The sequence below is a fragment of the Plutella xylostella genome, chromosome 4, assembly GCF_932276165.1.
Source record: "Plutella xylostella chromosome 4, ilPluXylo3.1, whole genome shotgun sequence".
Lineage (NCBI taxonomy): Eukaryota > Metazoa > Arthropoda > Insecta > Lepidoptera > Plutellidae > Plutella > Plutella xylostella.
The window spans coordinates 3,910,409-3,933,933 of record NC_063984.1 but is presented as its reverse complement, the minus strand read 5'-3'; the positions used below and the strand labels follow the sequence as shown (position 1 = coordinate 3,933,933).

The 23,525-nt window shown below is 39.5% G+C and overlaps 1 protein-coding gene across 1 annotated transcript in view; it reads left to right on the top strand.

Annotated features, from left to right (window-relative positions):
* The window catches only part of LOC105381399, a 74,676-nt gene that overhangs the window by 15,638 nt on the left and 35,513 nt on the right, over positions 1-23,525 (top strand). The window contains exons 2-7 of the mRNA XM_038120783.2: positions 3,584-3,753; positions 4,158-4,365; positions 5,338-5,537; positions 8,766-8,919; positions 11,642-11,775; positions 17,397-17,552. Of these exons, the coding sequence (XP_037976711.1) occupies positions 3,604-3,753; positions 4,158-4,365; positions 5,338-5,537; positions 8,766-8,919; positions 11,642-11,775; positions 17,397-17,552 (1,002 nt within the window). The 5' untranslated portion in view covers positions 3,584-3,603. The remainder of the gene's footprint in view (positions 1-3,583; positions 3,754-4,157; positions 4,366-5,337; positions 5,538-8,765; positions 8,920-11,641; positions 11,776-17,396; positions 17,553-23,525) is intronic.

Genomic DNA, 23,525 nt, shown 5'->3' with positions numbered 1-23,525 from the left:
CTATCAATGTTCTTGATTATTCAGAGATATAACGGCTTCATAGTAGATTTTATTTAGGAATCTTTAACTAGATTCACTACAGATTTGTAATCATTATAATAGTGAAACTTGTGGCGTATCCATTTGGTACTTTAGGGGACAGGGGCCACTTTGACTGAAGTATTAACGTGCTCCTTTTGTCTCCGGGGCATCCTATACAGTTACCGACAAACAAATAATCTGTCCGGCCAATGTTTCACCTTGGTCACATCCTTAGTCAAGCTGCAGTAGGTATTTTTCACCGACACGATAAAAAGACGAAGATTTATACTCATATAAATTGAAATTTGTAGACATATTATGGGTCCGTATATCGTGAGGCCCGGCGTGGCGGCGCGCCAAGTGCAGTCCATCCGTCATCCGAGGCATCGCTCAACGATGACTAATTTCACTCATCGATATTTATCTCCCCATTTTAAAGGCAAATTTGGAGAGGGTATTTTACGTAAATATTTTGTAAAGGCATCAGTCATTATTATGTAAAATCAGCTTAGCAATATAGGTAGGCATATGAAAATCAATCACTTTATTTCGTCGTAAAATGAGATGAACGGGGGCAAGATGTCATCAAGAGACATCATTTCGAAATCTAGTAAAAGCCAAGTAACTCTAGCATAAAATGTACCTAAAATTTTAATTGAACATCCAATCAAATCGCATTTATCGTATGAAATCAGTTCAGTTTTTGCCGTAAAATTAGTATTCGCCGTAAAATTCCAATTTATTATTACCAAAAACTCGATCGCAAACAAGAATTCCTGAAATGACTCCGATCTTCTCTCGTAGCACGTGCTTCAGCTATAAAGTGCTACGGGCTACGGCGTAGCAAGCCAGCCCGCGTAGCAGCATCCATCTCAATTTCCTAGCCGGTGTATTTTATACGTGCCATGCTGCACACTGCACATGCAGATCTATGCTATTGTAGCATGTAGACGCGGCATCAGTCTAGCGGGGCTATTTGTAGAAGCTTTGCTCAACAATAAAGTGCCCTGCATGAATAAAATCCCAACATGTATTGTACATGTTGAATCCAACTTCAATGTTTTGTTAGATAGACAAAACATGCTACTGTTACACACATAGGTAATATATACTAATTGCTTTTCAGTTCATCATCATCTACTTCTAGTTTCCAATACGATTTGCAAACTTAAAAAAAGTATCACAGTATACCTAGAAAGAGATTTACGAAGATAAAGGCACGGCAAATGCTGTTTGTTATTCCTCCCAACAAGTTTAGACTGAGCCAGGACGGTCAAGTCACGCCAATCGCACCAACTACGGAATTTATTCAAAGAAAACTCTAGCGCCATTCAAATAGAACCTGAGAATTGTAGAGTGTCTTTTATAAATGTTTTTAAACGATTTGAAAATTGTCTGCATGAAAAAGATTTCCACAATTTTCAGCTAACTTTTTGTCCAACTATAAAAAGGCACATAAAGCAAGTGCATGCACATAGAGACAGTAGCGACATACAGACATGTAGGTACATAATATACACATAGGCAAACAACACACATGTATAGTTATATACCAGTAGGCCGGGTTTATGAGGTCGCGCCTGAAATGCGGAAATGAGATGTCTGACAAAAGCTATTGTTGGATTTATGTCTCTCGGCCTGAGGCGGCGCAAACTACCTACTAGATAAAATTAGTATACACTGTATGTATGGCTAACTACACATTTACACAATGGTGTAGTGGTTAGTAGCCTTGACTGCTAGGTATCCCGAAGGTCCCAGGTTCGTTAAAATGTTTGTGTTATGTGTTTTTTCCAACGCGCCACGCACGATGCAATGTCATTACATCACTATTTTTCAGCTGCCTTTTCTAAGTTCTCCGATATAGAAGAAAAGCCTCTCAATAAACAAAATAATGTTATATAATGCAACGTCCGCTGCTAAGTTATTAGTAAATTAATTTGTTAATTATTACACTATTGTTGTTGAAAATGTTAGTAAACTGCTTAATCTGTGAACAGAAGTTGGCTGGCGCTGGTCCAAACTGCACAAATTTTGACCATTAGTTTGGTTGCGGAGGTAAATGGAATGTTTTTACTATCATGCTAATTGTTCAAAGTTGGGAATTTACTAATTTAATGTGCATTTTCCTCCTGTAGTCCGGAGAAAAACTTTGTAAATATACTGCTCGTACTGTAGGTAAGAAAAAATATTATTTTGGGAAATTCTTTTAAATCCAATCTGTTTACTATACAGTGTATAGGTAGATCTAAACACAACTGGGAAAAAATGGATTTATTTAAGGTTAAGTACCAACTCAAAGTTCGAAAAAGGAAAACAAAACAGCGACACACCAACCGGAACCAAGCACGACCTCAGACTTCCAAAGTTAAGGATCGATTTTAAGGTGTGGTCCCAAACTGTAGCGGTTGGACCGGAACCGATCGGACGGTACCGGACTGACACCGGACGCTGTGACCAGCCGGACGCCCGGAGCCGGCAAAATTACCGAAAATGCCGACTCATCCCCGGTCACCAACACTTCCGCTTCAATTAAGCTGGAAGACTAACGGCTGAATCTAATTGGCCATTGACGTTTGATTTTGGAAATGGTTTCGAGCGGTAACAGCGTAATGATGGCAATAAATAGAAATTAGGAGCTTTGAGAATCTACATAGATAAATTAAAATAACTTAGTTAGTAGAAAACAAAAAGATAGTGAATAGAAAGTAGGTAATATCATGAGGCTCTGCCACGCAGAAAAGTATATTGATGAACAAATTTTATTAATTACTTAACTCAAATGTAAAACATAATTTAATTATTATTGGTACCAAAACTATATGTCATCTCTTACGAGTAGGCAGAGTTACATCGCACGCCCACCTCTACGGTCTTTAACTAAGTTTAAATATAATATTACGGGGTGTGCTATCTACCTCAGGCGCATGTAAGACCCAAGAATTTATTAAACTATCAATTGATCATAGTTAAAGTTCAATTTGAAGTTCCCGGATGTTGCAAATAGTTCACGTAGCTCATAACCGCCACGCGCAGGCAAATTTCCCGTAACAATAGAGGAATGTGTCGGAAAATCTCATAAAACGGCACATTTCTTGGCTTATGTTCAACGTCCACACCTCGGGTCGGTGCGCCCATAAACCGCGCCCAGGTGCCCCCCCTCCCCCCCCGTCCCGTCTGCAATTACTCACCAGTCAAGGAACTCCATAAAAGAGGCCTTCATAAGCCTGCACTACTTTCCAGGTGCAACTTTATGCGAGGTTGCGAAACTTTAAAATTTTAAATTAGCTTAAGTTTCACTTTGTGTTTAGAAGCTGCAAGCTGCTTATTAGGGACGGGTAAATCCAGCAGAGGATATGGCATATAATGATGATAATAAAATATAACAATAGCGACACATGAAAGAAGTTTTACGAGGTAAAACAAGATATTGACAATGGTTCACCTAGCAATAGGTGGACAGGGTACAAATGTACATATTGCCTAGTTATCTGTATTTTTGCATCTGTACTAACGTATACTTCTTGACTTTACTTCATTAACTTCTTCTCCATTGTTCCAGTGCGTGGCTGTACCCCCGGCATGAGGTCGGGGGAGGCGGCGGAGGGCTCGGAGCTGGCGGAGCTGGGCGCGCGCTGGCCGCCGCACGCGCAGCCCTACGGCTGGACCCGCAGCGCCACGCCGCAGCACCCGCCCGCGCACCACCTCGCCCGGCACTCGCGCTCGCAACAGGTACCTCATATACAGGGTGTCCGTGAAAGAGTGGATCGAAACGAAAGGAGGTCGACTAGTGTGGTCAAAGTCATCAAGTTGTTTAGAATGAGTCTCGGCTGACTGATTTGCCGAAGGTCCCGGGTTCGATCCCTGGCCGGGCAGATATTTGTTTAAATACTCGCTTGAAATTCGCAAATTTGGTGGCTGTGTAATTGTATATTAATATTCATTAAAAAAGCTAGCACCGTTCACCGCACTCCAAAACTTATCTTCACCTACAAAATTTCCACATGCTCGGAACCACAAACAGGCAAGCGTACCTCCGGCTGGAGAGACAAATTTAGTCAGGTATCGTGCACTAAAGGTGCTAGAACCACCACATGCTGCATACAAAAATAATGAAACCCTCCTCTGGCCCACAGGACAACCGCCACACGAGCTATGAGGCGGAAGACGCGCGGGGGCGCGCGCGCGGCGGCACCTACTACTCGCCGCCCGGCACCTCCTACACCATCGTGGAGCGCCCCGCCTCGTCGCACGGCCACCACGCGCCTTACTCGCAGCACCACTACCCGGCTAAACTGGGGAGGACGCCCTATCTGGGGTCCACCGCTATTGGGAATTCTACTGGTATGTGCTCTTTAATTTGGCAGCTTAGTAAACTAGTGTTATAAAAGCCGCCTGACACCTCCTACACCATCGTGGAGCGCCCCGCCTCTTCCCACGGCCACCACGCGCCTTTCTCGCAGCACCACTACCCGGCTAAACTCAGGAGGACGCCGTATCTGGGGTCCACCGCTATTGGGAACTCTACTGGTTTGTATATTTAATTTGGCAGCTTAGTAAAGTGTTCTAAGGCTGAACCAGTTCACTGTTATATATTTTGTTTCGAATGGTAATACCATGTAGGTAATCTACACGATCAGGAATCATAGTTTTGAAGTACCTACGGAGCACGATACAATATCGATAGTAATAGATAATCCCTTGTCTAAGGCTAATCCTTATCGATATTGGAAAATTAATGCCGTAGAGGTTTAGTGGTTATTAAATACTAAATAGTTAATGACACCACTGGAAACTAAACTCACTGCAAACTTTAAGCTTGCTCGTATCGTATATGCTCTACATAACAATGGCAGTGCAAGTTTCGGTATTCAACATCCAACATCTATGAAATACCGAAACAACGCAAACATGTTGACCTTTTTGTAGTGGCTTGCTTCTCGCCTACAACGTGTGAGCGCTACTTCAATTAATTACCTACGACCAGCGAACAGATATGTCAGCATCGAAGCAATAAATTACATCACCTAGTAATACGTATCCCTGATCGTGAGGATAACGATTTTTCCCACATCCCTTGATCGATGCGGCTGATTCCCTGAAAAACACCACACAACACAAACAGAATACACATTAATATATTATTCCTGAATTGCTGTAAGTAAAGTTTCTAAAGACCCAAATATTTCAGAATCACATAGAATACCGTGGAATTAGTTCAGTGCAGGATCCTCTCCAAATCTTCTTTTAACTTCACTTGCATCACTACAGGGCAACTGTGTATCAGATAACTCACAACCGTATCTCTCTTACCAGGTCCGGCAAGTCTCCGCAACAGCACGAGTCACCTCAGCGCGGTGAACGGCAAGAAGCGGCCCATCTCCCCCGAGCAGGTGCTGCGTCTGTTCGGGCAGGGCGGCGCGGCTGCGCTGGGCAAGGCACTGCCGCCCTCGCACCCGCCGCCCGCCCCGCGCCGACACTCGCCGGCTAGTAGCCCCAGCAGTACTACGCATCATGTTAGTATCATGTGACACTTTGAGCATCCTGTATAACCACTTGATCATTAAAACTAAAGGAGGAAAACGCGTAGGCTGCAGATGGATTGCTCCATATGCCAAAATACTCGCACCAATTTAGGTAACTGAGCTACATCAGTGACTTTATTAATATCTGGTGGTGCCATATTGTTAGAGTGGTGAGAGGAGAGATTTTGGAAATTACACAGCTAACAGAAAAGCTCTGTGGCGCCTTTCCAGGTCTATTGGAGGTTTTGATAGTCTTGTAGTGTGTAAGGCAGGAAGTCGCCTACGGCTACGATACCCTCAGTTTAAGGGGTTGGTGTTATTTGCTGCTACTTGGCTTATTATACAGACTTAAGTATAAACCATAGACGTAAACAAACTATAACGTAAATACAATCTGTGCATACCATACTAACCTTCCTAACTGTTTTTGTTTATGAAATGATAAACTTTCAGCAAATTAAACAGAATGGCAAGTCGTTTGCATAATAACACCCTTCCATTTGCCAACGACCGAGACGCATACATCCAGCTGTAATTAACAATTGATGTAAATCAAACACAGGCTCGGCTCACCACTGTTTGAACACGATTTATTATTCTGTCAAGAACATGCATGCCCACATTGCCCAGCTAGTGATTAGTTAGCTGCAGATAACAATGTTCGCATGTTTCACTCGAATTTAACTTGAGATTAGAAAATGAAAAACTGTCGTCGGCGGCAGTTAAGATTGTAGCGACTTGAAATAGAGCAATCATTGAATATTGTTGCGTGCAAATAATTTGGGACATTATAAAAATTGGGCAAAGCTGATACGGGATTTCATCCATAAATTTTTACGGCTATTCCTGAAATTACCAAGAGCATTACTATATTGGGTGCCTAACTGCCTGTTGCCTGTCGAGAATATCTTCATTTGCTTGTTTTTTTTGGTGTTAGAAAAAATACTGCACATAACTAACTAAACTGCAAATAACTTACAATGGTATACATACCTTATTAAAAAAAAAGTATGCTACCTATAATTCCGGGAACTCGTTCATGTATAATAAGACGTTGTACGTACAACGAGTCCATGACCTTTCAGCTGCATAAAAGTTTCGAGTTTTACAGTAAAAAATAGATATTTGGACAAGTGAAGTCGTTTAGGAGTGAAGGGTGTCCGTGTAAATAATTCTGAGGTGAGGCCGCCAGTCGATAGTGCTTCGTTATTCATGAACAAATAGCCGCACGACGAAGGCAGGACATGACCTACCGTATTATTTTATTATTTTCAATTGCACCCAAGTTTGGCGTGGATTGGGGATGTAACCTTGGGTGTTTTTATTACTTGTCACAAAGTCTTACCTTGAAAAGTATTTCGTCAATATTCTAAATTTCCTTTTTAGCAGATATGGTTCAGTTTGCCTTCCAGGTGATTGCTGATACATTTGCACAAATATTTTCATTTCATTCCTTACAAACAATGTTGCAGAAAAATGTTAAAACCTGCATTTATACGTCATTCCTTCCTCTTCACCTTAACAAGATGTGCATACTTAATGCACAGCATAGAAAGTAAAATAATCAAGTTAAAGGTATTATCCATACAGTGCCATCCCTCACGGTCAATGGTGTCCGCGTCACTCGGCCGTCAGTCCGCGGCGCGCGGTGAGCCCAATAACGTGGCACCCACTGTACTACGCATTTTGAAGGACCTTTCGTCTCCTTCATATTTTGTATTTTTTCGGTACATTTATTATGTCGGGAAAGGGAGACTGCTATTATGCTATAGCTAGTTATTGTATTCTAAAGCCAGAGTAGCTAAACCTCATGTAGCCTTGATATGCTTACTTGACTATTATTATGTATAGTTATGCTAGTTTTTGTGATCGATTCTTGTGAGAAACAAAATAGCTAACGTATACTTAACAGTATTCTAGAAAATATTGTAAAAGACATGCATTATGACTAGTTACAGGCTAAATAGCATGTGACTATTCCCATAGCGCCTTACGAATGACGCGTTCCGTGGCTATGGCTACGAAAGTATTACAAATGTTTCGGTGCTCAGTTCAGTGCTGGCTACTTACCAAATAACATGCCTGCACGTGTTGGCTTCAATCGGTAATAAAATAATTGTTGAAAAATATGGCGTCGCAAAGACGACTGTAAGGTGGCCTTCAGGAAGCAGCCGTGATGTGTGTTAGCGAGGTCTCCAGTGAAGTGACGTGTGCTTCATATTCAAATTGGATTCCATACAGAATTATGAGGTAGAGGAAAGTAATGTACCGCACTACCAGTATATGGCACTGTTATTTTAAATATAATTGCGTGATAATAGCAACTGAAAAAGGATTTTGTAGAGACTGTTTTTATTTAAACAGGAGTAAGATCCAGAGCATTCTAGCCTAGATTCGTTAGGCACTAATGAGCGCTACAGTTCTACAACACAGTTAACTAACTAACTAATTCATCGGAGCTCTGAAGCCAACTCGGTCGAACGTGGATAATCAATACGAATCGGGCGGAAATTTTTAGCCACACGATGAAGTATTCAGCGAAGTTTCAGACTGCGGCCGTCGGTGTCGATATTACTTACACCCGCGATAATTGTTACCCAATTGGAGCACCTGTTGTATGAAAAGGCTCCATGTTTAGTATCAAATGCCTTATAATACTGAACATACTGCATTCCAAGCGAACCGCAGAAGTAAAGCCCCGGAATGTTTGTTCAGAGTGTCGTATCGAGGCGGTTGTTCCAACAGCTCAGCGCCACACAAAGCGCTTCAACTTCGCTTTGTGTCTCGAGCAGCGAAGAGATCTCGTGTTTTATTGCTTATGAACGCAGCTCGACCAATATTGGAAGCCATCCCCCGCAGTTACCCTTCAAACTTGTACTACATTCCGGCGCCAGGCCCGTTATATTGCTGACTCGGCATTGTTACTGCTCGCTACCAAACGTTTTACTGGTGAACTTGAATAATGGATGAGCGCTCTGTCGAGAAAGTAAACTTTTGTCCGTTAAATATAGGTACATATGTAGCTACGAGAGTAAATAAAACTGAATCTTTCAGTACATTTCTTAAGAACTTTCGATAAGAGAAATTACTTAAACCTTTCTGTGAGATAGGACTTAAGAGTTTGTTATTTTGTAAAACACTTTAGACAAAATCGTATTCTTATGCTCCCAAGAATGCAACAGCTGACTGCCAATGCTAACAGTCCCCGTATGTTCGCAGGCGATATACCGAGGGGGCGAGCGCGAGCGGCCCTACTCGTCGGGGGGCGCAGCGCCGCCGCCCGCCGAGCCCTCCACGCGAACCGTCACCATGAGCCGGGACCCCGCCGACTCGCACGGCTTCGGCATCTGCGTCAAGGGAGGCAAGGAAGCAGGTGAGACACACACACGCATACACACATACACAGACGCTAAGCATACCTACAGGGTAAATGTCAGCCGTACCTGCTGATGGTTCTGCAGGTACCACCTGACAGCGACTTCAAATGAAGCAGTTTCACGGGTTATCTCAAATGAAAATTGCACGGTACCTGCAACCAACCTGCAACCGGAAATTCACTGATAAAATTCAACCCCCTATTATACAGGGGCCCGCATGTCAGGGATACCTTGAAGATATTCTAAGGATGAATAACTCAAAACCTCATCAAATTTCCATAATGGAGCGTTGCATTTTATCGTTACTTTTTCTTTACAACATACTTATAAAAGCTAAAAGTATCCTCTTAAGAATATCATGCCATTCGTACTAGACGTTACATTCCTTTACGTTAAAGTAGACCACAAATTCTATACAATGTTATGATGATAAGGAGACAATACGGCACCACAGAAGCCACCAAAACGAAGCCAGAAGATATCAAAGCAAAATGGTGTCCTGAAATCGATTCTTATTAACTGATAAGACGACCTTTGTCCTTGCAGATCTGCTGGTTGTGAGATATCAATTATCAATAGAACAGCAATTTATGTTGCTAGCACAGAATTAAATATGACAAGATTTTTTTTTACTGAAAATTTCTGGTTTGAAACTAACTTTTTAGTTGTGTTTGTAGCAAAGTGTCAGCGGTTTTTAATGATAATTATTTAATCTAAATAACAATAATTACTTTTGATACTTACTTTAAAAGCTTATTGTGGTCTCGCATACTCGTAGTGGTTGAATGCAAGACCTAGTTTTCATTTTTCGCTTATTCAGTTTCCGTCCAATTTATCGAAGTTTACTTTTAGTGAGTGGCACTCTATCACGCTGACCTACTGATGAGGCTTTATGAAAGCTACATAGAGTTTAAAATAGAGCCGCAACCTCGCTAGGTCTGCCTTTTCATTTACTAGCCACTACCCACAAGCATCAGGGAAAATTGCAACGCTAAAGAGCGGGTACTACCTTCTCGTTTTTCCATAATTGACTGCCGACTGGGCTATTACTGCGCGCTAAGAAAAATATTACCGTTTCAAATGTAAGCGATAAATTAAAAGACCAGAGAGCGAAGACGAAAAGAAAATTTCAGCTAAAGTAAAAGAAAACCTACGCGTTTTGATTCATACGGTCTCGAGTTCCACGAGATTCGTTCAAGAGGTAAAATGGGTAGGTGTGGGGTTACAATGGGGCCAAAGCAATACATTACACGTATGAAGCCCGGCTAAAAATGGATCGCTTTCGCTTCATATTAAATTCTGATGTTGGTATTGCTTGTCTTATATAATCAAATATGTACGCCGAAAACAGTCACAGCGCTGCCAACCAACATTGTTAAATTTCTGATGAAACTCGAAATAACAAAAGGCGAAGCTTTGTTTTATTTTTGTCAGGAATATAAACCTTAGCTTTAATTATATTTGACGACGTGAATGAACGAAATGAAAGATGGTTTGTTTTTGTTGTTAATTTCCGTCGACGTGACTGGCTGGCCGTTGGTCCATCTGTGTTAGTTCAGGCTGCTTACTCCCACTCCGCTCTAAACATTAGCTCTGCAATAATTAAAGATGCCAACCAGCACTGCTACAGAGAAATAAATATAACAGACTCAGGGTGGATTCGTCCAAACATCTCGTTACACGAGAATAACTATACCGGAATAAAATTTATACGCGAGTAAATATCTGGGATAAGTACATTTTAATTCTACCAAGTTATACCATGATTAATTGAATGAACGAGGAACGAAACTGTACTGCAACTAAAATAAAAATAGCTGCGTTTTCAAAGCATGCAATAGAAATGACATGCCAACTTAGTTTGAATGGATTATAATAGTAGGAAATTGTTTATGTTTTAATATTTTATTCGCTGTTGTTATTCTGAGAATTTTCCTTTAGACGTACTTTTGTTTATGATTTAACAGATGTGTTTATATGTCATTATGACGGTTTTCTAATCAGCTGATGTGCTGCCGCCATTACAAAATTACTCTCGGATAAGCTCGTTACACGGTCAATTTTGGCGGTATAACATTTTATTCTTGGGATAAGCTACTTATCTTGGTTTCAGGTTTGGTAGAATGCAAAATCTGCTTACTCGCGAGTAACTGGTAGTTTACTGTCGAGTAAAAAGTTACTCGACGTTGGTCGAATCCGCCCTCAGACGTTGAGTTTTAATTTATGTCCCAATTTTGAAAGTTATTTTGAAACTGGAATGGCCGCTACTCTGTCGCGAATGGATTTTATAACGTTTTATTGCTAACTTAACTTGTGATATAAAAACTTTGGTTGTTACAAACGTTTACTAAAGAATGCTGCGAAGACTTTGTATAAAATTATTCATGATTACCAAACTATATGCTTAATTTCCTTTTGCAATAAATGACCAAAATCTGTTTACATTTCACTACAAGTAAATACTCATCTAGCCCTGAGACAGTCACTGCTTTTTTTATAAATCAAAGTCAGGACCGCTTGAAAGAGTTTTAGTGCAGCGGCAGCAGTATCAATAATTACTCTCCGACCAACCCATTAGTCCACCCGCGTGGTGGACTAGGCATAGAATCTTCCTTCATTGAAGGGAGACCTGTGATCAGTATACCCCCATTACTTTCCGACCAATCAGCTACCATCATCTTGCACCACCAGCCAATACCACGCTATATATTGTTGCAGTGGGTGTCGGCGTGTACATCTCGCGCGTGGAAGAGGGCTCGGTGGCGGAGCGCGCGGGGCTGCGGCCCGGGGACTCCATCCTGCAGGTCAACGGGACGCCCTTCTCGGGGATCTCGCATGAAGATGCGCTCAAGGTCAGTGGCTTCAGGGATTCAGCGGCTAGGGTGACTCTTGTTTAACGATATTTTATTTTATTTTATTTTACTTTATTAGGGACAATAAACAGTTATACATTAAAGTGTAATACATTGTGTTAAATTTAAAAACTTACATAAATGTACAACCCACGACAATGTCCACAGGTTACAAAGAATCAATATTTATAAAAGAGGATACGCTATAAGAATATACTTAGGATAGCATTAAACATAAATCAGTAAATACAAAACCAAATAAACACACACTTACAAACAGTGAATAAAATAAAAATAAATCACTATTTATAAGCATAATGTGGATTTTGTGTAAACATCAGAACAAGAACAAGAAGAAAGAGAACAAGAAATCATTTACAAACACTGTTGATTAGAAATAAGTACACGAGTGCAATGGTTTTTAAAGCAGGATGGTGAAAGGGCAAAAATATCCACGTCCACAAAAGTTCCATTATAGGTTTCAACCAGGCGATACAGGGGAGATCGTGAACCAGAAATGGTGCGATTGGTCCTCATGGCAAACAATCGTCGCACGCGCACAGCACGACGGTGAACGGTTCTTGGTACTAAGTAGCATAGACTGTTAGTTAACTGATTGCAATCAAATTTGTTGTGGCAGATTCCGTACAAAGTCATGGCTTCCAAAAGTTGGCGTCGGGACTGAAGAGAGAGAATTTTGTATTTTTCTAGTAACTGAGGATAACTGAGGGAGATTTGAAAAATTTAAAGTGTACTGAACGAAGGAATTTACGCTGAACTCTTTCAATCATATTTATATATTTTTTGAAGTAAGGATTCCAAATGGGCACAGCGTATTCAAGTTGTGGTCTAATAATTGTTTTATAAAGATGTAGGTATGTTGAAGGTCGCTTAAAGTCTACAGCTGCTCTCATGACAAAACCATACATTTGGAAGGCCTTACTGACGATTTGTTCTATATGCTGGTCGAGTTTAAATTTAGAGTCAAGGGTAACACCCAGATCGCGCACCGTAGTAACTTCTCGCAAGGGGGCCTCACAGAGAGTGTAAGTGAAGCGAGTTATATTTTTATTTTTGGTAAATATTATTGTATTACACTTAGAAAGGCTAAGATGTAATTTATTTGTGATGCAATAATTAGAAAAGCGGTCGAGATCATCTTGAAACAGATTGCAGTATGCAATGCTGTGAATTGTTTTGTAAATTTTAAGCTCATCCGCATACAGTAAGAATTTCGTATTTAGGAAACATTTTTTTATATCATTTATAAAAATTACGAAGAGTAACGGCCCTAAGATAGAGCCCTGGGGATAATCTATAAGACAAAGTGGATTAGGGTGTACGAGCGATAAACGAACTATCAACAGCTGTAATGGAATAGAGTCGTGGAAACTTCGTAGCGTAGATACTTTGCTTATAAGGGGGCTTACTTGTAAGACTTATAGTAGTATGTATACACTCTTTTATGAAAACCTATCATAGTATTTTTAGAATTTATGATATTGACATAATCTGTATATTTACATCGTATTGATTCTGCTTTGAATATAATACTGCATTCGTAAACGGAAAAGACAACAATTTTATACAAGATCGAAACAAAACATCTGTAGCTCGTAAAATCTTATGTATCTGCAATATCTGCCAGACTGCACGAATCAGATCGGAATTTCCGATACGAATACGTTTCCTTCCACTGGAGAATTCCCCGATGATCGCCGGGCGAGCCAGCTTATCCGCCGGAGCCAAAAGCAATAACCAAACAAAACCCGTTCAAACTTCTAAATCTCATGTCGATCGTCTGGATGTGCCATTCCTGCCATTCCTGACAGTATCTTGTCTGTGAGTTCTGTGACAAATGCTCGTGTTGTGAACCTGTTGCCGCTGGCAGGGCTCCCGGCGCGGCGCCAAACGGCCGGCCGTCCTGCTGCCAAACTGCTGCGGCAGACCGACCACATACTAGTAATTAGCTTATTAGCAGCAATAGCTAAACGGCCGAGAATTGAAACCGCTAGCTCCGGATATTGAGATAGCCGGCTGCGGCGGAATTTCGTTTTTGTTTTGTTTTTCTTTTCTGGAAACTTTTTACTTTGTTTGCTCAGGATTAGTTTTTACTTGTAAGTTACCTAATACCTATATTATGTGAAAATAAACTAAACTATGATACAGTCTGCCTTTCACTCAGTCAGTATGATATAGCCCGGAGTGGAAATAGCGGAAATGAATGTTTTCAACCCCGTTTCTGAAAATTCTTTTTCCCGGACTTCAGCTTATAAATTTGACTTAAACTTTATATATTTTGCTTCGTTAAACTTGTTTTTGTCAAATTAAATAAAGTTTGAGATTTAAGTACAAGTTACTGCAATGCCAAAATTGAGAAAATGCCACTTTTAAAAATATGGTACCTATGGTGATATACACCGAATCACAAAAGTACAATACGTTAACGTAGGAACATGTATATTATTTTTAAGTTAATCGAGGTTTTAGCAGTCATAAAAGAGAGGTCAATTATTATCAATTCTCCAGCAACGACTCAGACCCGTCGTCCTATCACGGCGGCATCACGACAGAGTAAAATGACAGCTTGATACGAGACAGACATTTTCTATTTGCGTTAAATGGATATTTTCGAACATTTTACTACCGTCTGAAGTTTCTACAAATAGAGAAGCACTTTTTATTTTATTCGCCGTTAAATTGTTTTTATTCCCATAGTTAAAGTATTTTCATTTCGTCTACTAGAATAAGTAATATTAAACTACGAATATACCTACTCCATATTTCAGTCTAGGGCAAGAATATAAAGTTAGATACGTAGGCATGAGTTAGTCATACATAATACCTACAAGTTTACGAGAGAACTAACACCTGTTATGTACAAAGTTTCCGTTAGATAATGTTAGATTCCACTTGCAGTTCTCACTGCCACCTAACTAATGACAATGACATGTCTCTTTCTTCGGGATGTAAGTAGGTATATAAGAAACCGGAAACGGACACCCTAAAACACTAAGGCCTAGTTTCACCAAATAAATAATATGGAAATGACGTATAATTATTTTAACAGAGGTGTTAATGATCTAACAGACTATGGTGAAACTAGGCATAAAGATGACAATCCGTAGCCAATCGAGGCGTAGGATCACATATTCAATATGAGTTACGTAGAATTGACTACAACAACCAAAAATAATGGCTTACTAAAACTTAAGACTATGGCCGAAGATAGTGATTGTGTTGTGCTTCTTGGAACAAGCTTCAAGATACACATTCTTCTTGAAACAAGCGGTTCTAGCGCGTGTTGCCTTATCTTAGTGCAGTAAATTCTTGTCGAAAATTCTAGAACAAACGTGAAGCTACGACACCCGCGTAGAGCGCTCCTGACATAATATATCTACCGTGACGAGTAACTAGACACTAATAGGCAGTTAGCCTTGTTACAGGAGCATAAAGCAACATTATTTTACACCTAGTAGCGCATTTGCAAAGTGTAACACTAAAAACTTTATACTTAATTCGTTCAGAAACTGCAAAGCTCTCTTACACTGTACCAAGACGTTAGTGCCGTTCTGAGTGGAAATAACAGGGAATGTTCTCAACAAGTTTACTGAACACTAATAAATTGGCAATCGCAGCACGAAGTTTTCTTTCATAGGAAAGTTTGGATTAGTCTCCGCTCGAGGCAGCTCGACTCACCTTTTGTTCACCCGTGATTACTTCTTACAGTGGAATTGGAAGCGGAAATTCATATTTTGCTAGGATACCTAGGTACTTAGAAATTACTTAATTACCAAAGCAGAGTCCATTGAAGTCACTAAACTCAGTTCATCCTCCCACAAAGGATATTTATAAATGGAAATCATGCAGATAGAGAAAACAACTTAGAAAAATAAAAAGTTTCCGATTTCCGATTAAATTTATCTCATTATTGAAGTGAAATTAAACGGACCAATTCTGGAACGTGATAGAGACAATTCAGACAATAATCTTGTTCCATATAGAAGACTATTTCAAGCTGCACGGATATTTTTGCGACGGTGTAGGTAGTTCGCTCGATAGACTTCCTTCCTGAGCGTACCCTCCTCGCCTTATCAAGAGATTTACGAGCGTATACCCTCTAGATACCTGCTCGAAATATACCCAACTAAGTTATTCCTAGCCTCCTCTGTTTGCTTTGTGCTCTAAGTGTTAATGCTTGTTACCTTTCAAATTTGCATAGGAGTTGCATAATGTGACGAAAATACCTTCACCGTCCAGCTTCAGTATCGATTAATGCTCTAGTAACCTCTCAATATGCGAGACCAAGCAGTGAAATTGTGTGCTTGTGTTACTCCTAAAAACTAGCCCACTCAGCAATTACGATTGTGCCATCACCGCTTAACTAACCATTCGGGAAGAAAGTAACGTCGAGTGAAGAGGGAAATGTCGTTTGTGGCAGCCTCCTGCTGCGATATAGCTGCATAAAGTTTATACGAGTACTTACTTCCATAGGGGAAATCAGGATGACCCGATCACAAAACAATATCTCGTCGTGTGAGCCTGTGTGTTTGTAGTGAACACGCAGCCAGTCTGTAAGCGGATCTAAGAAATATGGTAGATTATGCACCAGTCGATTCCACAATAGTATAATATACCCTTCCTACCAATGTTATATCCAATCCACCTCTGACACCCTGGATTAGCATATGCCTACTTATTATCCCGTTATTTCTAACGGGAAACCCCTTTGAGGAAACAAAGCTCACAGGAAAAGCTAGTCGTACGTTCATAAGCGTATATGTACATTTTACTCCTCTATTTATACCGGCGGGCCACGCGCCGCGCCGGCTGCCCGAGTCGTCCGCCGCCGCCCGTGACGTCATCCATTCCTCCGCACTTCCACTTTATTTACGTCATAAAACCTGCATAAAACTCCTCGGGTGACGCTTTATTAATGCTGGATATTTATATTAATAACCAATATCTCAGACTGGTTTAGTTTTAGAAGGATCGATAGGTTATGTCTGCCTGCGCTCCGGGGTATTTTAGGCGTTCCATATACATACATACTACATAGTATTATGTGCAGAATAGAAACTACTCTGTATATTATGCTAATAGCGACGATTCAGCAACATTATTTATTCGTTTTTCTTGCAGCAGTTCGTCCTTTAGTTCTCTATATTATATTGTCAGATGAGAGCCGAAACTTTTCTCCGCTTCTCTTTTATGCGCTCAAGTGGTAAAAGAAACGTTTTATGTAATTGGGCGGACGTAAAAACTGAATGTCTTACATAAAATAAACTTGCATAAAACTCGTTTTAGCACAAAGCTAATACAGTATGATGTTATGTTTTTTTCGTGAAAACATATTTTTTGCAATGAAGCTTTTGATATTACTTACATACATACATTACAAGCTTCTTTCCACGAGGTTCGCTCTGCTTTAATCTGAATTCCGGGATACTTAGAAATAATATGCATCTATCGAGTATGATAGCGCTGATATTTAAGCTGTAAAACATGCACGACAGCTTTCCGAATGTACTTAAGTATTTCGTCAAACACCTCCTCAACAATACATGATAGTTTTAATTTGAAGTAATCCACGAGTGACTCACCAGCTCTCCACTCCCCAGATGCTGAAATCCTGTCGTCAGCTGACGATGACGGTGCGCACGGCGGGCGCGCTGGTGGGCCGCGCGTCATGCTCGTGGATGGACCGCTACGGCCGCCCCGCCTCGCCGCCGCCGCGCCCGCCCCGCTCCGCTAGCAAGGACCGCTCTATACGGAGGGTAAGTCATCAACTGAAATTGTCAAAAAGTACTTTCGGCGACGTCAACTGACTCTCGAAGCCGCGCAGGGTAATGAGCGCGACGCAAAACTTTTGTCACGTTGTATCTTGGCGTGCGCGTCTTCACGAGTCTTTTCTAGAATGATCTAGTCCAGGATAAGAACGTAAGATGGCTTTATACGCTTCAATAATACTGAGCTAGTTTACTAGCTGCTAGACGACTAGTTTAAAAGCCAGCGAGTGAGCGATAAGCGATTTCCAATAGGATAGTTAAAAGCGTATTGTGAAAAAGATCAATAATACGAAGCGAGCTTACAAGCTACCCGCTAACTCACAAACTTATTACAGCTAGTAAACTCCATTGAAATTATCATTCTAATACTGTATTCAATAGATTGATAATCGAATTACGATTATAAAAAGGAACAGTCCATTGTATTGTCCGGAACAAAGACGAGCAATTTAATCATTATTGCCTTCATTCATTAGTTTAATGGGTAAATTGCTGCGCTGTAACATCAGCGGGGGAGTAGGTCATACGATACGGCTCCTAACGACATAATGAGTTGCAGCCGTCACGTCGTAAACTTTTATATTCTGTACAATTGCGCTTGTAAATATGTGCGCAGGGCGTGAAGGGGCAGCTGGTATGCTAATCGCTGCCATTCGTGGCCAGACTGACCGCTAAACCACCGTTAGTGGTTGTAATGGGACCCCCCGCCCCTGCCTCACCCCCGCCGTATCGATCCAACGACAAATATACTATTGGTGAATGAACTACTGCGCCCATTGTTAGGTACCGACTAAGAATGGTTTTGTTTCATTGTCTAATATTTTCAGTATATTTCCTGTATATCGCTCCGAGATCATACATGCACACAGACATACAAATATTTTGCTAACTCGAGTACTGTCAGTAACAATACACCACAGGGGTATAATCGTGACAGTTCTGACATTGCGAAAAAGAGACGCTTAGCTACATTAAGCGTAAGAAAGAAACGTTAAGCTGTAAATGTTTTTTGTCCTTTTTGCTGTGGCGCCTGTTTACGTCAGTTCTCTTTGCCAAACAATGAAACAAATGAAAAATCTTTGCCAAACAAAGGCTGACAGTTACAACAAAATTTTCTAAATGCTATTTATTTTTGATTTGCTAGTGATTTGTGGGTGTTTATTAAGTTTATTAGACTATTATCATCACTTAACGAGTGTGTGACATGGGTGGGTGGATTTTGTTCGGTTGTATAGAGCATATTGAACGAAAACACGATGGAATGATGGATGAGATATATTTTCACATGTAAGTAGATACTATCAAGTTTAACAAGCTTACATTCATCATAGTACTATCTATTGGCTCGATTTTAATATAAAACGATACTAATTTTATTACTGTAAGGTCTTTTAGTATCAGTTTTAAGTAAAAATTACGAGGTACCATATCATAACAAATCACATGGTGTTGCAAGTTATTGAAAATTTATTTTACCCACAAATATTATAGTATGCAAAGAAAATACTAGAAATTGTAACGGACTCGGGTTGGGTTTACAAATGGGGCGCACGAATTCGGTTTTTGTGAAGATTGTATTTTGTAGAAGTCATTCTCCTCTTTCAAATGAGGTGCCTCTCATTGTGAGGATACGTTCGTTTCGTTTTTTTCTTCTATGTGTGATTTCTTCTGTATAATATAAAGTTTATTGTATTGATACGAAATGCGTGTTTCCTTTAAAAAAAACCCCATCACATATTTGGCCCACGATTATAATGCTCATGCTCATCCATTTATCTCTGCTTCATAGGTTTCCGAGAGAAAAAAATATATCAAGAAAATGGATAGACATTACCGGTCGCACAAATTGGGAACCAAAGAAACATACAAAAATTGTGTTCGGCACATTTTGAAGAGGATTGTTTCGATTGGACGAAGACAATGAATCATACAATCCACTCAGTTTGTGTATATTAAATAATTATATTGAAATCAAATAAGTATGAGTAAAGTTTTTTTTCTTATATCGTCGGTTGACAGGAAAAACTCACTAAGGCTGATTTTTCAATATTCAGATAAATGTTATCTGGGTAATACAAACATTGAGAAACATTGAGACGCAACAGCAGCAAAATTATTTCCCAGCAAAACTTTTATCTGGCTATTGAAAAGTTAGCCTTTAGTGTCTTTTTCCTATCAACCGACGATATACTCAAGTTTTGTTTTTGTTATTATGATAAGTTAAATTTCCCCATATTTAGGTTTAATTTTTTTGTCGGCAACATCTATGGTTTGAGTGAGAAAGAGAATAGTGCACACGGCGATTGCCAGTCTAGAGGTAGTAGGTCTATGCAATACACAAGGGCCCGTACAGGGTGACGTGCCGCGCCAATTTTGGGTTTTCAATGCTCTTCACACAGCACACGCAGTGACACGCACACATGTAAGTTTGCACAGTGGGTCGATAAACTTTTACTCGCCAACTTTATTGACAATTATGTTCAAGTACATTTTGGGTGATTTTAGGGTAAGTAAGTATAATTCTTACTTACACTGGTAGGCACCAGGAAAGAGTAGAAATTAATAAGGGTGCCACTTTACTCTATACTCGGAACCCGATTAGCTTTCTCAAACAAATGTGGTATTTACTTGTAGAAAGGTAACTACAAGTATTAAAGTGTAGATTCTATAATAAGTTTCGGGCATTCTCCAGCCAACTGAACCCCGACGACAAAGCAAAGTAAATACATAGTGTCGCAAAAGGGCTATACTAAGCCAAAAGGGGACGACTCAAGGGGTCATTCTGAACAACTTTTGTTCTACGAGATTTGCAAATTCGCGAAAAAAAATATTCGTTTTCCATGGTAAAAAGTCACATGTCCAACAAAGTTTCTATGAAAAAGGTTTTTTTTTGTTAATTTCCAAAACTCGTAGAGCAAAAGTTCAGAATGACCCCCTGTCTTACTCCTTTTTACCCGACTGCCGAAGGAGGAGGGTAATGTTTTTTGATTGTATGTATGTATGTTTGTCTGTTTCTTTGTTCCCTCCTGTAGCCTAAACGGCTTGATAGATTTTGATGTATGAGGTATTGTTACAAGCGTATTGATGGCGCGATGGTTATAGGCTATGTGACGTTCCATTAAAATGTACATAGCGCCCTCTAGAGGACATAACGTGATGATCGAAAAAATAATAATTCAACTTTGCCGTGTAAGCTTAGGTATCAAATGAAAGGGCTTGATTTTCACATTACAAAAATATGCATATTGAAGGTATTTAAATAACAACACCAAAATTATTGAAATAAAAAATGATCATGAACTACTGACGTAAAATTTCATAAAATAAAAACAACTAAAAAGTTACAAATAAAAAAATACAATTATAAACAAACGAAAAACCCGACTGTACGTTAAAAACATGAAAACAAGTCCCAATGTTAATGGAAAGTATCGCAGGCGGGGACCAACTTGACCGCCACTCAAGGCCGTTATCTAAGTAACATTCAGCTAAATGGTGAACCCTCTGCTGGTCCCCGCCTACGATACTTTCCATTAACATTGGGACTTGTTTTCATCTTTTTAGCGTGCAGTCGGGTTTTTTGTTTGTTTATAATTTGTTTAGTACTATATACCGCTTTTTCAATACCTGTAAGTACATTTTTTGGTAGCAGCATAATATTTTTACTTAATTTTAGGGTTTAGGACGTCAAAAGAAAAAAAGCAACCGTTATAGGATCTCTTTGTTGTCCGTCTGTCTGACTGACTGTCTGTCACCGCCCTTTTTCTCAGAAACGGGTAAAGATATCAAGCTGATATTATGGTACTCCCTGTCCCACACAAGTAAATTGGGGCTTATATTTTTTCCCGTTATTTTGATGTGTATCCTTTTTATTCTTTGTTGTTTTGTATAAGTATGTGTTTCTTTTCTTTAAATCTGTATTTTTTTTGTTGTTGCTGTCTATGTGTCGAATAAATGTATATTTATCTCCAAATCACGCCATCTATCGTTTGTTTTTTTGTGGCTACTGTCTATAGAAGAAATTCCGTCATTGTCAATTTTACGTTACGAATTTATTTTTATTTATTTTATTTTTATTTTTACATTTTCGTGGAGAACCAACAGCATTAAGTTAATAAATAATTGTTACTTATGAACACATAACAACTTGATGCCATTAACAGAATGAACTTAGTAAACCCGGTAAACCTAACACATTCAGAGGAAAAAAAAATCTCTTTCTCTCATTCTGAAAAACATACTTAACCCTTAATTCACTTCGTGAAATTTACTAACGTAATTCACTTGTATGAGTCCCTGGGACTCATAGATTTTGTAAGCGTGGGTTAATCAAATAAAACATATTTTTTTCAAAAAAATATCTAATAATGTTATTCAGTACTTATTAATGCACTAGAAAAAAGCAACGAAACTGGACAGACTTCTGAGATCCTCTCCAAAATTAAAGAAACAAATTTTTATGAGTCTAAAACAACAGAGGTATTTTAAAACCTCTACAAAAATATCAAATATTCGTAACAAATATATGTTTTTACGTTTTTTTGACTCTTAAAGACATATAAACCGAAAATAAAAAAACAAAAATGTACGCTCTAATACAAAAATAAAAAACGTGCAATGGGTTTTGCCACTGCTCACAGGCAACGTCAGCATACCTTTTTTGAGCAGGCCAAACATATGGGTTTTATACATTTGGTACACAGAAATGCAGTTTATGTTCTCTTTTTGTAATGGAACAGACAGCAGTACTTTTTTTCATTACATGTCTTCAGTTTCAGGGTGGCTCGCATCTTCAGGAATGTCTTTTTTCATGATAGATGAAATCGAGCAGCGAACTTTGTGTGGCAGACGAGTTCTGTGCGGGCGTGCCCTTAGATTCATTAATATTAACTTGTTTTCGATTCATTTTGCCAATCCATAAAAATATATCTTATAAGCATATAAAAAAATATGATTTATATCAATAATAACGACAAATAAGCAACATTCGATAATTGAATTTAATAAAATAAATATAGCATAATTCACTTGTATGAGTCCGTGGGACTCACTCGACGCAATAACTCACTAAATACGCATCGCCGGCGCACGTCCTTTCGCTACCGCGGAGCCCATGACCCTTCAGGAAGGTACTGAGACGGGGGGGAAACTAGCCGCTCAAACGTTACAATTATTGAATTTTGAAATTTTGATGTGAGTCCCAGGGACTCAGGAAGTGAATTAAGGGTTAATAGCCCAAACTCGATGCTTTTAGCTATGAACATCTTTGAAATAAAATTGAGCCACCACCGTGTTACTGCCCTCATCAGATCCTCACGAGACCATACCTCAACCAGCACCAAGAGACTGTATTTTTGATCCCTAACCTAATGTTCGTGCGTATTGTCATCACTTAGATCCATTCGCTATATTCCTGCTCCTCATCAGACCTTTACGAGACTGTAATGTCACGAGAATATTGCACACTATCTAATTTAATTTAATGTATTGAATATAGTGTAAGAATTATGCTTCCTCAATTTCAAATCAAAATGTTGGTGTCATAAAAGTTGAAAAAGTGCAATGACAACCAATGTGCAGTGATTTTGTATCTGTACACGATAAGATCGCGAGCTGTCAGTGCTGCCTAAACCGACGTGACCCTTCTTTGGAGGCCAGCGGCCAACTGAGTCAAACGTCACTTGTGTTTATGATTTTATAACACAGAAAGCCGCCATAGATATTTGTATGAAGATTTGAGGGAAAAAAATTACTCAAGTTTGGGATTAATTAAACACAAAATAAGTGAGTGTTTATTAAAAAACAAGGTATTTAGCGCCTAGTCCAAGCCTTTAACTTTATAATATGATAAAAATCATATGAAAATTCTCGATAATTACGACACAGTTGTTACAATACGGGAGTGTGATTTTCTGGTCTTTCGTGATATTCTGAATTTTATTTACAGTTATCCATACGCAT